This window comes from Molothrus ater, chromosome 2 (genome assembly GCF_012460135.2).
Source record: "Molothrus ater isolate BHLD 08-10-18 breed brown headed cowbird chromosome 2, BPBGC_Mater_1.1, whole genome shotgun sequence".
NCBI classification, from domain to species: Eukaryota; Metazoa; Chordata; class Aves; order Passeriformes; family Icteridae; genus Molothrus; species Molothrus ater.
Window position 1 is genome coordinate 14,875,233 of NC_050479.2, and position 12,396 is coordinate 14,887,628.

The window sequence follows — 12,396 nt, forward strand, 5'->3', positions numbered from 1 at the left end:
CTTAATACAAGACTAATTATTTCTCTACGAACAGTCTGTGATAATAATCATCATGCTTTTCTATGGAAAAGAAAGAGAGTATGCAGGAGCTGAATTAATATTTAGTAGCCCAGAAATGCCAGAGAAACAAAATCAGCTAATTTAGGTATGTTTTGTATTGAATTCTTGCCTACTAGATAACAGCAAACATTTTTGCATGCTATTTTATGTCATTCATTATTTAAATAAATTGCTGTTATTGTTGTTGGCATAACTATACAAGTAGAAACTCAAGAGCAAGTGCTTGATTTTTTTTTTCTTGATATTAAGAAATAGAGATTGGGCAAAATAGGAAGACATATACAACCAGTAGATGATACTTCCTCAAACAATATTTTTTCTGAGAAAATCACTGAGGTTTGATACTCTTTCTGCAATCAAGGATTCAAAGTTGCTTTCTGTTAAAATCAAGCATAGGAATTGTTTATGATGCCTGGTAAAATTGATAGCTCCACATATTTTAAATTTCTGTAGTTCTGTCTGACTGCGTGTGACTGGGTACCATTGCTAAAAGTCTCTGCCTTCCATCAAGTCTATGTGCCAAGTCATTACTACATGGATGCATCTTTACTAAGGGGAAAGAGCCCAAAAATACAGATAAAATCTGAGTGACTTACAAAAATGGATGGTGAATCTGGGTGTTTTTTTCAGGATCCTCTGCATAAATCTGTCTCATAGCAGGTTTCTTATTTTTACATCTTGACCAGTAATTTCGGTGTGTTGACTGAGGAGAATAGTTATACTAGTTACACTGCAACTTTAGTTTGCATATTCTTCATAAAAAATTCAAATGAAGATAAAGATGGGAATTAATTAGCCAAATACATAATATCATGGGCTCACTATTCTTCCCTGATAATAAACTGTAATTTATGGAGCTAAAATTAAGACAGAGAAGCAAAGTTTTGCATTTCTAAAGATCTGTAATATTTTGTTACTATATGGTAAAACTACCAGAAGCAAAACTCCAGAAATGTATTTTTTAACTTTTTACTTTGAAGAAGTCTTATTTCAAGTGAGCTGAGGTTGGGACTTCTTATGTATGGACTTGCATTTTCAACTGTATTACACTGTTTGCATTACACTAAGACCTTGTGGACTACAATAGAAAAATAAGTTCTTTTGGCATGCTCAGGAAGTTTATCTATGCTCATGAGGTTTCTCAAAAAGCAAAACATTTACGTAAATGTATTAAGTAGTGACAGCCTTAAAAAACAGTTCTGACATTATGCAGTGAAATATCTCAGTGGAGAAGTAAGACACATACACATTTCTGTTAACCATCAACTTCACTTTCAAAACTAGTAAGTTGTGCCAGGAAGCATATTAATTAGACAAGCTTCTAGCAATGCCACAAAAGTCTATTTTTAACTATATTGGGATTTTACACTTCAAATAAATGCATTTCTACTATATGTTTTGGATCTCTCTACACAAGACATAATAATTTTATGCCATGTGTGTCAATGTACAGGGCCCTAACTTGGCAGACACTGAATCCATCATGTGAAATGCACATATGCCTCCTTATTTACTTGCTAATTCATCTGCTGCATACATTTACCAGATGAATCTGCAAGTCATGGGGTCGTGCATCCCAGAGGGTATTCAAAGATAATGATATGCTGCAAAATAATGCTGACTATTTTTCCCTTCAAAATCTACTCAGATCTGCATTTCCTGATATTTAGTGATGAGATTAGTTACTCCTTTTATTGTCACAATTTAATACAGTTCAGGTGTAGTGATAGTTACTGGGTGTTGGGTAGGTGACAGACTCTTTTCTTGTTTACACATCACTAAGACTACTGAATTACTTGTCACTGCTATGAAAATTTGTTGAAGGGAACAGTGTTGAGCTGATATTTCTTAGGCATATTTGCAAGATGAAGAGATTATAAAATTTAAACAATGGCCTACCTTTGCTTAATTAATGACACATGGAAGAAAGAACCATGTCTGCAAGACCTAGTTTGTAATATTACTATTGTAATATAAATTGAAATAAGTTAATGTACAGGACCGTGTTACAAAAATACATTGCCTCTTCCATTGCCTTCTGGTACTTTTGTTGTAAATATGAACCTTCAGAAGGAGGTATGTAAAGTCACTTACCTGAGTCTGGCTTTGTTTTAATGTGGTCTCAACCACCTGGAAGGCAGGGCCTTCGACTGACTGCAGACTGCTCTGTTCTAGCCAAGGAACAGCTTTGTGAGCCCTCTTGGGAACTCCCCCCATGTTTCAAGTGCAGTAGTCCTCTCCTGCCTCAAAATCTTTGGCAACAGGCGTAATCAGCCTATCTGAGGAATGGAGATCTCCTTGGAACGAGCTGATGGCTGTGTGTACATCCATCAGTCCTGACCTACACAAATGCATGTCCTGGTTGTGTGCCTGTTTCTGTGTCATCCATCTTCTTGTGGCTGCTGGGGAAGGGGGTGGCTCTAGGTAGTCAGCAATCTCCCAGAGCAAGTCATCAGCTTTATCAGCTTCCAGATGACAACATTTTTGGGAAAGAGGGCAGTGGAGAGTGAGTCACAGGCTTAATGAAGCAGCCTGCTTGGTCACCTTCCTATTTCAGATACTTGAAATTAAAAGGGTCATTGGTCAAGTGAGTTAAACTCAAGGGAGATCCTTGACAGTTATTGCCCATAATGACACTGCTCTTGTCACCATTACTGTTGTGGGTCCAGTGGAGATCAGGTACAGCAGAGGAGTGAGGAAGAGGGAAATTCATTCTTGTGAAGATGCACAGATGACCAGGAATTTGCACTTCTGCAAGTGGAAACCTGAGGATATGCCCCACACATGACTTGTTGTGAGACCTCCATCAGTAAGCCCTCACTAAGACAATACTCCAGCCAGCATGAACATAGTTATGTGATGTTTTACTTCCTTCATGAGCTATAACAACTCTCTCTTTCTCTCTCTCTCTCTCACACACACTCCTCCTTTGGCTTTTCTTCATCCCCATGCCTCTAGGCTCAGCAGCTGGTCACTATGGCCTCTCAGGCTCAGGAGCCCTCCCTGGTGAGCAGGGCTGTCCTGCACGGGGGGAAGGCTCTGCTGACACCCCAGGGCAGCTGCTGGATGAGTTTGCCCCCAAAGCAGCAGCAATATGGTCACGTTGGTGTGTCATTCATTCACTTCCCCTAGATAGCTCCTCTGAGGTGATTTCTTCATAATTACGTCTCAGAATTATTTCCTTCTGCATTGTGGCGTAGGGAGGCACACTCTGCCCCAAATGCCATGGGAGGAGTTCTGTGTTACCTGCTACCACTGTGTGCCTGGCACTTGGGAAAAGCCTGGAATGACAGGGAGGGGGAGGGCAGAAAAAGGACCTAAAGGTGTGTTCCTTCAACACCTCCTGCTTGACAGTTGAGCCCTGCTTTTACCATGGTCAAGTGTCACAGGGGACCAAGTTACAGGGTGAATCAAACTCTATATTTAGGAAGAACAACTGGAAGCTATGACAGGAATTCCCTTTTACACTTCGCTTCTCTGCTGAGTCCCACTCCAGCCTGGAGCAGCACTCAGTGCCGTCCAGGCTGAAAGCATCGGAGCTATTTCAGACACATTTAAAGGGTCACATTCAATACCTCAGCTGGTAGAAGAAGGTACCTCTTTCAGCATCAAAAGGAGGTGTGCCTACTCACTTGACGGTTTGGAACTTTTTTATATAAGTAAATAAGTTAGCTACTCTTGAAGGGGTCAATTAAAATCTTGAAAGATCCTCATGAAAACTCTTTAGGAATTGCTGTGAGTTTACTACAATAGTTGTGGTTTTCTGCCTATTTTAATGTCTCATGCAGTGTATCAGAGTATTCAGAGCAGATCGCTATTACTTCATAGTCTGTGGGGATCTAAAAATTTAAAATAAAAAATCACTTCAATACCTCATGACTCATAAGAAGTGTGTATAAGTTTGAATATTGTAGTACATAGGCAGAAGGCTATTGTTTTCTGTATGTTTATTATAGTTAGTGAAATATTACATTATGGTTTTGATGTAAGAGAGGTTTCTTTCACTAAGTTTAACAGGCAGCTGTAACGAAGATTATTGTGTATGTATTATGGAAAATGTGACCACATTTGCCTAGAGCTTGTAGTAAGTTTTTGTGTAACAGGCTGAAAGCTGCAGAGTAGGGGTTTCTCTTCTTTCATTGTACTGCTTAGGTCTCACAGTTGTGTAGTTCCTGTCAAAGTCTTTTAATAAGATAATACACTGCAGTTCTGTCTCCGAAATGCCCGTTGTGCTTGATGCTGTGCATGCAGTGGGGGGAGAGGACAGCTTCCAGCTGGGGCACAGGGGAGGGCTCTTGCTGTTGTCTGTGTGCTACTGTACATCTCTTGTGTGCATTACAAAAGATGGCATTATGATATCTCATCGTATTTAAAGCAAATTGAATAAATCAGCTTATTATCTTGCTGCAGCTCTGTCAGAAATTATTTTTAGCCGAGAGACAGAAGATAGGTTCCTTTGTTTTGCAAAGTTTTGCTTCAGAACACTCATTTATTCCCCTGCAGTAGTCCTATATTTCACAAGTAGTCCTGCTCGTGAGTACTTTCACTGCAAATCAAGGGAATTTGCAAGGGAAGGTTGCCATAAACCAGCTCCAAATTGAACTAATGCTGCCACTGCTTTCTAAGTTTGGCTCAGCATGCAGCCCATAAAAGGTAAAAGGTAAGGTGTGGGGAGGCCAAAAAGACACCAGGGAATACAGGCTGCGTGTCTGCATTTCTCTGCCTGCCAGAGATGTGAAATCCTGCTGTGGAAATGAGGGTGAAGTGGGATTTTTTCAAGTTTGCAGAGCTGATTGGAGTACCAGAAATAACTTAATACAATCAGTGCAGCACTCTTGACTCTCTCTCTCTGAGACACGTGGTGAAAGAACAAAGGAATTGATAAAAGTTAACTTATCACTTCTGTAATGGATGCTTCTGTAATCTAAGGTTTATTTTCCTGTGATTGATGGTCAATATTGCTCTGTAAGGAAATTCAGGGAAGGGAGGGAAGGGGAAAGAGCCAGAGATCTATTTTTACTCAGTAGTGTGCTGTTGTCCTGATTTCTGTCCTGGCGGTAATGAGGACAGCACGGTCTGCTAGGAAAATCACCTCCTCCAAAAGCAGTCCTACACAATTGTATCATGCATCCCTCTTTAGGAACCGGTGTCTGATTGCAGTAATTTCCAACACTGACTGCTTGTGAACCCAGAGCACCTCGCTGAGGAGCACTAGTGCTGGGCTTGTTTCAGAGCCGAGGTTCAGGTTAAATTCTTGCCATTTATCTCTAAGTGGCCCAAGAGGTGTGTATGGGTGTTTCTGCAATGCACAGGCATGCAAAATGAGGTACATCTTAGGAAGAATTTCTTTGTGACAGTGTTTGGGAAATAGACCCACTGTGCTTCAAAATGTTTAATGTTATTTAAACATTTTTAAATGTGCTTTTGTTTCCATTTTTCATTCTGATTAGAAAGATGAGAATTTGATTAAAAAATAATTAAACATTTTGTATTATGACTCCTATCTTCCCAGTCAGTTGGGGGATTGTTTTGTGTTTATTTTGGAATACAGTCACTAATCAATGGAACAGTTATTTATAGGCGTAATAAAGAGTTTCAAAAATAAAGGAGATAGAGTGTAGTAAATCCTTTTGTGTTTTTGAAATATGTTTGAATTTTGTCATGAATGTCAGTGGCTGAGATTGCATCCCCTCAAGTAAATTCTGAAGTTTTAAAACTCCTTCTCATTTGAAGATTGTATATATAAAACCACAATATAAAACTCATTAAAAGAATGCTGGTTTTATTTTGCACAGTGGGATTTTTTCTGATTCATTAATTTAGTGGAAGCGATTTAAACCCAAACAATTTATGAACATGATTGACCTCTGACAGAAAGCAATTTGGACCCAAACAATTTATGAACATGATTGACCTCTGACTGAATGCTGTGTTGGTTTAGACACCACTTTTTGCAGCTGAGAGTGTGACCAGAGGGAGACCTCTAATGGCAGGTCATTTGTATTTTTAATTCTGCTCAGCATCGTACACAGATTTAAAACTGATGTGAGAATATGCAGGAGGAAATCTTCTAGTCAGTCCCAGCAAAGCAATTTCAGGCTGATATTGCTGATAATCCAATTTGAAGCCAACCTACAACTCATCTGTTTTTTTGGGGACTGCCTCATATGACAGTTATACTCTGAGGTACCCAAGTCTTCACAAACTTTTAATTTCTCAGTGTATTTCTGCTGTTCTCTCCTAAGTCATTTATTTCTGTTCTCATTACTTCCCTTCCTATCTAAGATTAAATACAGTATCAAAAATGTGCTGTAGTTCAGTGGTGATCAGTGACTTTTCTGGTGAATTAATTTCTCAGCCTTTAGAATTACTGCCTTACTTTATATTGTAATAGTTAAATAACAAGACTGATGAAACTCTAGTCCAGTTAAAATGTAACTTCTCAGTGAACGAATGAAAGGCTGAGATGGTGTTTCAAATAATCTAATAAAATTTCTTCCTTTTCACTTTGGTGTTGTATTTTACAATTAATAGTGTATCAGTCTGTATTTCTCCACCTGCATAAAATTATATGGAAAAATATGTTCTTTTTGATCTTATTGCTAAAGAAAATTGATGAATCTATATGATCTAAAACTTTGAAGGGAGGCTACTTTGTGCTCTAGCAATTGTCAAGAAGAACTTTTCTACTTGATCATCTTGATAACTTTCAGTCCACAGGCATTAAAGATTTGCAAGGATTGAGTCAGAAAATGGTTATGTCTGCATTTATCAATATTTTCTAACAAGTTATGTTTTATTTGAGAGAAGGCTTAAACTGAAAGTTCTAATGATTCCCACATACATACTGTGACTGGGCTAATCATACACTGTTTATCCTCAAAAGCTTCCTTTAATTCTTACTCATTTTACAGTGCTGTTAAGGTTTGAGAGATTCCTTATCTCTACTCATTATTGTTTTTAATGTGAAAGAGATAGCTTCATTTGTGGCTATGAAAGATTAATTGGTGAAGCTCAGGTGTTCTGTCTCCTCCTGATATCAGAAGGAATAACTAAGCAGCTTGGAAACTGAGATGGAAACAGGACCTGGGCAGATGAAATGGATGCCTGTCAAGAGGCAGCGTGGGTTAAGTTCTAGCTTATCTTCCACAGCTATCAGAATGTCAGAGCCTGTAACACTTTCCAATTTTGCTTGCAGGGATAAGCCTCTGTCGTAAAAATGTCAAAACAACCAGCATCACATGTCAAAGCCATTCAGGTAAGAGATAACATTTATGTTTTTAATATAATAAAATAATACATCTCATTCTCCATTGCTTGGCAGACTGCATTTTTACTCAGACAGAGCACCATAGGAGTGCTAGCTGGGGTTATTCTGTTCAAGTGAAAAGCTTAGTAGATATGAAAGCACTGAAAAAGTGTGACCTGGAGATCATCTTTTGATCTGCACTGATAGAAAAACTGGATTAGATAGGTCCATTAATCACTTGTTTGCATGGTCTTTGCAGTGTTAGATTATGCTTTTGGAGGATCATCTAAGCAAAATATGGTAATGCATCTGCATATCTGTTAAGTAAAAATAATTCCTGCAACTATTAGATTTTCCACAAACCCAATATAATGCTGGGAGAATTATAGGCTAAAAAGATAGCATGGGTGTTGTGAAGTTTTTCATGTCTGCTTTCTTAAGGAGAAAAAGCCTCAAGTTCAAATAATTGTTTAAGAAGCATTTTATTTAGGAGCCAAAGGAAAATGAGAGAAACACAGATCTTTTAATTTGAAACATTCTTGTCTGCCACATAACCTCTTCAATGATATATTGAAGGTTGATGGAGTTGGTTGTTGCATACTTGTTGCTTATAAGGATAGAGTTGATTGTGGCATACTTATAAAAGAAACAGCTGAAGAATTATCCCAACATCATCATGAAGTAAGGTCATGAAGAACGTGTTTGGTTCATGTTATCAATGGTTCTTGATAACATGAGGCCAAAATATCTTCTGAACTGAAGAATCTTACAGAAATATCATGTATTTTGTAAAATGCACTTCCAATGAAATTTTGCTATGAGTTCAAGTTGCCTTACCTAAGAAAGACAAAATGGAATTTCTGAAGTCTTCTTTGTTCTCTGTTTTCTTGAGATAATACTAATGGATTGGAGCATCAAGATTAATTAGCCAGGGGCTAGGCAGGATCCTGGAGACGCAAGGCACTGTGAAAATGCAGATTCTCTTTATCATCATCGTCATCATCAATTCTACTGAAATAGGCATGCAAAATACCGTACACTAATTCTGTTGAAATTAGAAAAAAAATTTGCCATTTTGCCAGACTTTTCATTTCACTGAGTTCAAATTTAAATCCCTCTTTTACAGTGACTATAGAAATGTTTGTAGGATTAATGGAAAAATATGGATCTTTAATAGCTGAAAAGTATTTACATTTTCCATTTAAACTCAATAGGTACATACAAACATTTCTAAGGAATTAATTGGTTTAAATTTTTTTCTTAGAGATGTAATGATAGGCTGCATTTTATTTCTAGGATGGCTTCCAACTCCTAAATATAAACAATGCTCCTCGGTTGTTCATTTAAAAAATGCATTAAATTTAAGCACTAAGTGTAATATTTTAAGAAACTTAATTTTTGCAAAGGTAATTTGAATCATGAGAAAAATTGCAGCAAAAATTTAAAATATCTCTATTAAGCATTGGGTCAAAGGTGGTTCTAGTAGGGAGACTTGCACCTGAATTGATTCTTGTTACACTTTGAGCAGTCTAAGAACTATGACTCAAAGTGTCACATTACTTTTATGCATTGTGATTCATATCTTATGATCCTTTGCTATTGTGTGCTGGTATAATAGGACTGACGTGCCCTGGGGAATGTACATCATGCTGCAGCAATGGGAAAGTAATGGCACCTCCCTAACTGAAGTGTTTCATGGTGTTCTGTCTCTGAAATGGCTTGTTTCTGACTGTACTAGGTACAGACAAAAATGTTCACTTCCCAATAGCTAGTAAATACAGATGTGTGAGAGTTAAAGGCAGCAACTGGTTCCCAAGAGTAGTTTGGGGCAATAGAGGACCAAAGGATGTTAATTTCTGGAAACAACTGCTGACCTCCACTTCTCACTGCATTGAAGGCTGTGAACAGCTCTGACTAAAAATTATTCTGTCTTGAAACACTCTTGTTCTGTTTTCTCTCCAGCCTTTCTTTCTTTCTTTCTTTCTTTCTTTCTTTCTTTCTTTCTTTCTTTCTTTCTTTCTTTCTTTCTTTCTTTCTTTCTTTCTTTCTTTCTTTCTTTCTTTCTTTCTTTCTTTCTTTCTTTCTTTCTTTCTTTCTTTCTTTCTTTCTTTCTTTCTTTCTTTCTTTCTTTCTTTCTTTCTTTTCTTTCTTTTCTTTCTTTCTTTCTTTCTTTCTTTCTTTCTTTCTTTCTTTCTTTCTTTCTTTCTTTCTTTCTTTCTTTCTTTCTTTCTTTCTTTCTTTCTTTCTTTCTTTCTTTCTTTCTTTCTTTCTTTCTTTCTTTCTCTCTTTCTCTCTTTCTCTCTTTCTCTCTTTCTCTCTTTCTTTCTCTCTTTCTCTCTTTCTCTCTTTCTCTCTTTCTCTCTTTCTCTCTTTCTCTCTTTCTCTCTTTTCTTTCTTTTCTTTCTTTCTCTTTCTTTCTCTTTCTTTTCCTTCCTTCCTTCCTTCCTTCCTTCCTTCCTTCCTTCCTTCCTTCCTTCCTTCCTTCCTTCCTTCCTTCCTTCCTTCCTTCCTTCCTTCCTTCCTTTTTAAAACTAAATACTTTCATACAAAAATTTCTTTCCAGATTACTCAGTCATCCATCTGGACAGCCAGGAATGGCTGTGATGTTGTAAAGGACTTATCCATAACAGTCCTCAACTCATGCACAGCTGCATCAGCTGTATCCTAACCTTAATACCCTCTCTCTAATTAACAGAAAGAAGAACACACACACAAAAAATCTCAAAGTACCAGTTCCATTGAGTCAAACCAGCAATATATTAGTATGTCATCTGTACAGGTGTTTTTCCTTTGGTCTGTTTAGAAGGAGCCTGGTAGAGTACATTGGTGCACATACCTACCCAGTCATTGCAAAAACTGCAAGGCACTAAATCTGCTATGCCTTTCAAACAAAGGAGGAGGCGAATTCAGTTGTTTTCATAATTAGTATGGTTCAACATAACAATCACACCTAGAAAGTCTGTCTAAAGCAATTAAAATTTAGGATTTCCAGAGTCTAGAACAGAAAATTTCCTATTTAGCATTTTACTGGATGAAGATACTCTAGGGTCATATCTCTATCTCAACTCACAGGTGACAAAAGTCTTGAAACATATTTTTAAAACAAAATTATCTTTTTCTTAAACAACAGAGGTGGTTAGGCAACACAGCACAAGTCCTTGCAGAGCTATGCTGGTGTACAGAATTTGGCACACACATTACACAGCTGCTCATCTGCGAGACAGCACCAGCTCTGGATTAAGAGATTTACAGCTCAGGACTTTGGTACCTATGGTCAGGAATTGTTTGGAAATGTCATATTTTCATTTCATACTGGAAATATTTAATTTACAGTATGTATTATCAGATCCAAACTGTTTTTAACTATGTCTTAAAGGATGTACATTTTACTAAGTTATTTTGTCATGACTGCGTACTTCTTGCTTGAGCTCTGACATGAATGTCCCTACTGCAGACAAAAAAGTACAAACTGCTTTAGTGTGACACAGATTACTGGGAAGGTGCTGAAGCAGACCAAAGAGTGTTTTATTGAATTTAATTAGCAGCCTGGGACTTTTGCTTTCTGAACCACTTTTAGTCACAGTTGGTCTGTCAATCACAGTGGGAAATGCAAGGGCTGTAGTGTTCTGTGGGAGGCTGGCTTCTGCTTTGGCTGCCTCCAAGGGGAAGGAATGTCCAAGTTCAGTGCAGCACAAGGAGAGATATCCCTTAAAATTTCAACTCTTCAAACTTGTATGACAATGCTAGCTGTAATTTGCAGAGAAGTTTCCCATTCTAAAAATCAAAGCTGTCTGGAGATACCAGAGCTTGGCAGGGAAATTACTTAAAACTAGAAATGGCAAAGCTGGGGTTTTTCCACCCATAAATGAAAAAGAGAGTTAGGAACTGTGAAGCTGAAAATGCTCTGTCCCCTGGGAACTTAAAAAATGCAGGTGGAAAGTTTCTCAATATCTAAACTAATGCCCAGTGGAAGACCTTTATGAAACAAATACCTGGTTGTCTGTGACCCTGCAGATATTTGGCAGCCCCACTGAATTGACAGCGTCATCTTGCATGAATAAGATAATGGGAAACAGGTATGAAGAATACAGGGAAAAGCATTCATTTCTTGGCAGATGGATTTGTAATTTGCTTGTGATTTGATTACAGCTGTCAGAACAGTTGTTGCTACTGAAAACCGTGAGCTGTTTTCCTGTGGTTGCCCAAGTGGGTCATGATGTGCAAGACCATAACTTGAGCAGAAGGATGGGATTATTTGTCTTCATTTAGTGCAGATCAGTCAGGTGGTAAAGGACAAGAACAGAGCTCTCTGCTAGAAGGTTCTCTGCTTCTGCTCCGTAACATTATTGATTCAACCCCTGGCTTTACCAGTGGGAGTCATGGTATTTTGATGACATTTCCTAGGAGCAGCTTCTCTTCTGAGATCACGAGATAAGAATAAGTATAAATTGTGCATTTAGTTGATCATGCCATTTGACTTTTAAAACAATCTTGGCTGGGTCACATTGGGAAATGGATACTTTTCAGCTGCTCTTTCCTAAGCAGTGTTTTGTGCTATTCTATTCCCCAAAATCTTTACTTTTAAGATATCTATTATCAGCCCCAATTATGTTATGGCTACTGGCTTTCTGCCCCAGATAAAAGATGAGATTGATGCAGTTGTGTGGGTATCATTCTGGAGGGAGTTTGCAGAAGCCAGGGGCCAGTGGTCTTCCCAGTGTTGGAGCTGGTTCAAGTATTTGCAGTTCATAGCAACTGTGGGTAAATTTTATTGGTAAAATCATATTTTAAATACTTATGGCTTAAGATGACTCAGGGCAGGCTTCCCTTCTAAGGTACCTGTGATTAAGTGAGGTGAAAACTGGTGTCATTAGAGAATGGAGAGTGGTCCAGTCTTTGGGTGTTATTGAAGGATTTGCATGATTTACACATTTAAACATTGCTTTTGGCACTCACTTTCTGTTTGACCTTGACCAAGCTGAAGCAGACCTAGGTGCCTAAAGACACTTTAGTGTCTAGTACTCATTTGTTTTAAAGTCCAATGAAATCAGAAAGCATTAGCCTAAAATGCAGAAATTCAAAAGCTT

The 12,396-nt window shown here is 37.9% G+C and overlaps 1 protein-coding gene across 6 annotated transcripts in view; it reads left to right on the forward strand.

Annotated features, from left to right (window-relative positions):
• Window positions 1–3,569: 3,569 nt before the first annotated feature.
• The window catches only part of SMPX (small muscle protein X-linked), a 42,502-nt gene continuing 33,675 nt past the window's right edge, over window positions 3,570–12,396 (forward strand). For 3 of the 6 annotated variants that reach the window (XM_036381236.2, XM_054517880.1, XM_036381428.1), the window contains exons 1-2: window positions 3,570–3,678; window positions 7,259–7,318. In XM_036381236.2, coding sequence (XP_036237129.1) covers window positions 7,280–7,318 — 39 coding nt within the window. In that variant the 5' untranslated portion in view covers window positions 3,570–3,678; window positions 7,259–7,279. The other 3 variants (XM_036381315.2, XM_054517879.1, XM_054517877.1) reach the window with 3 other exon arrangements.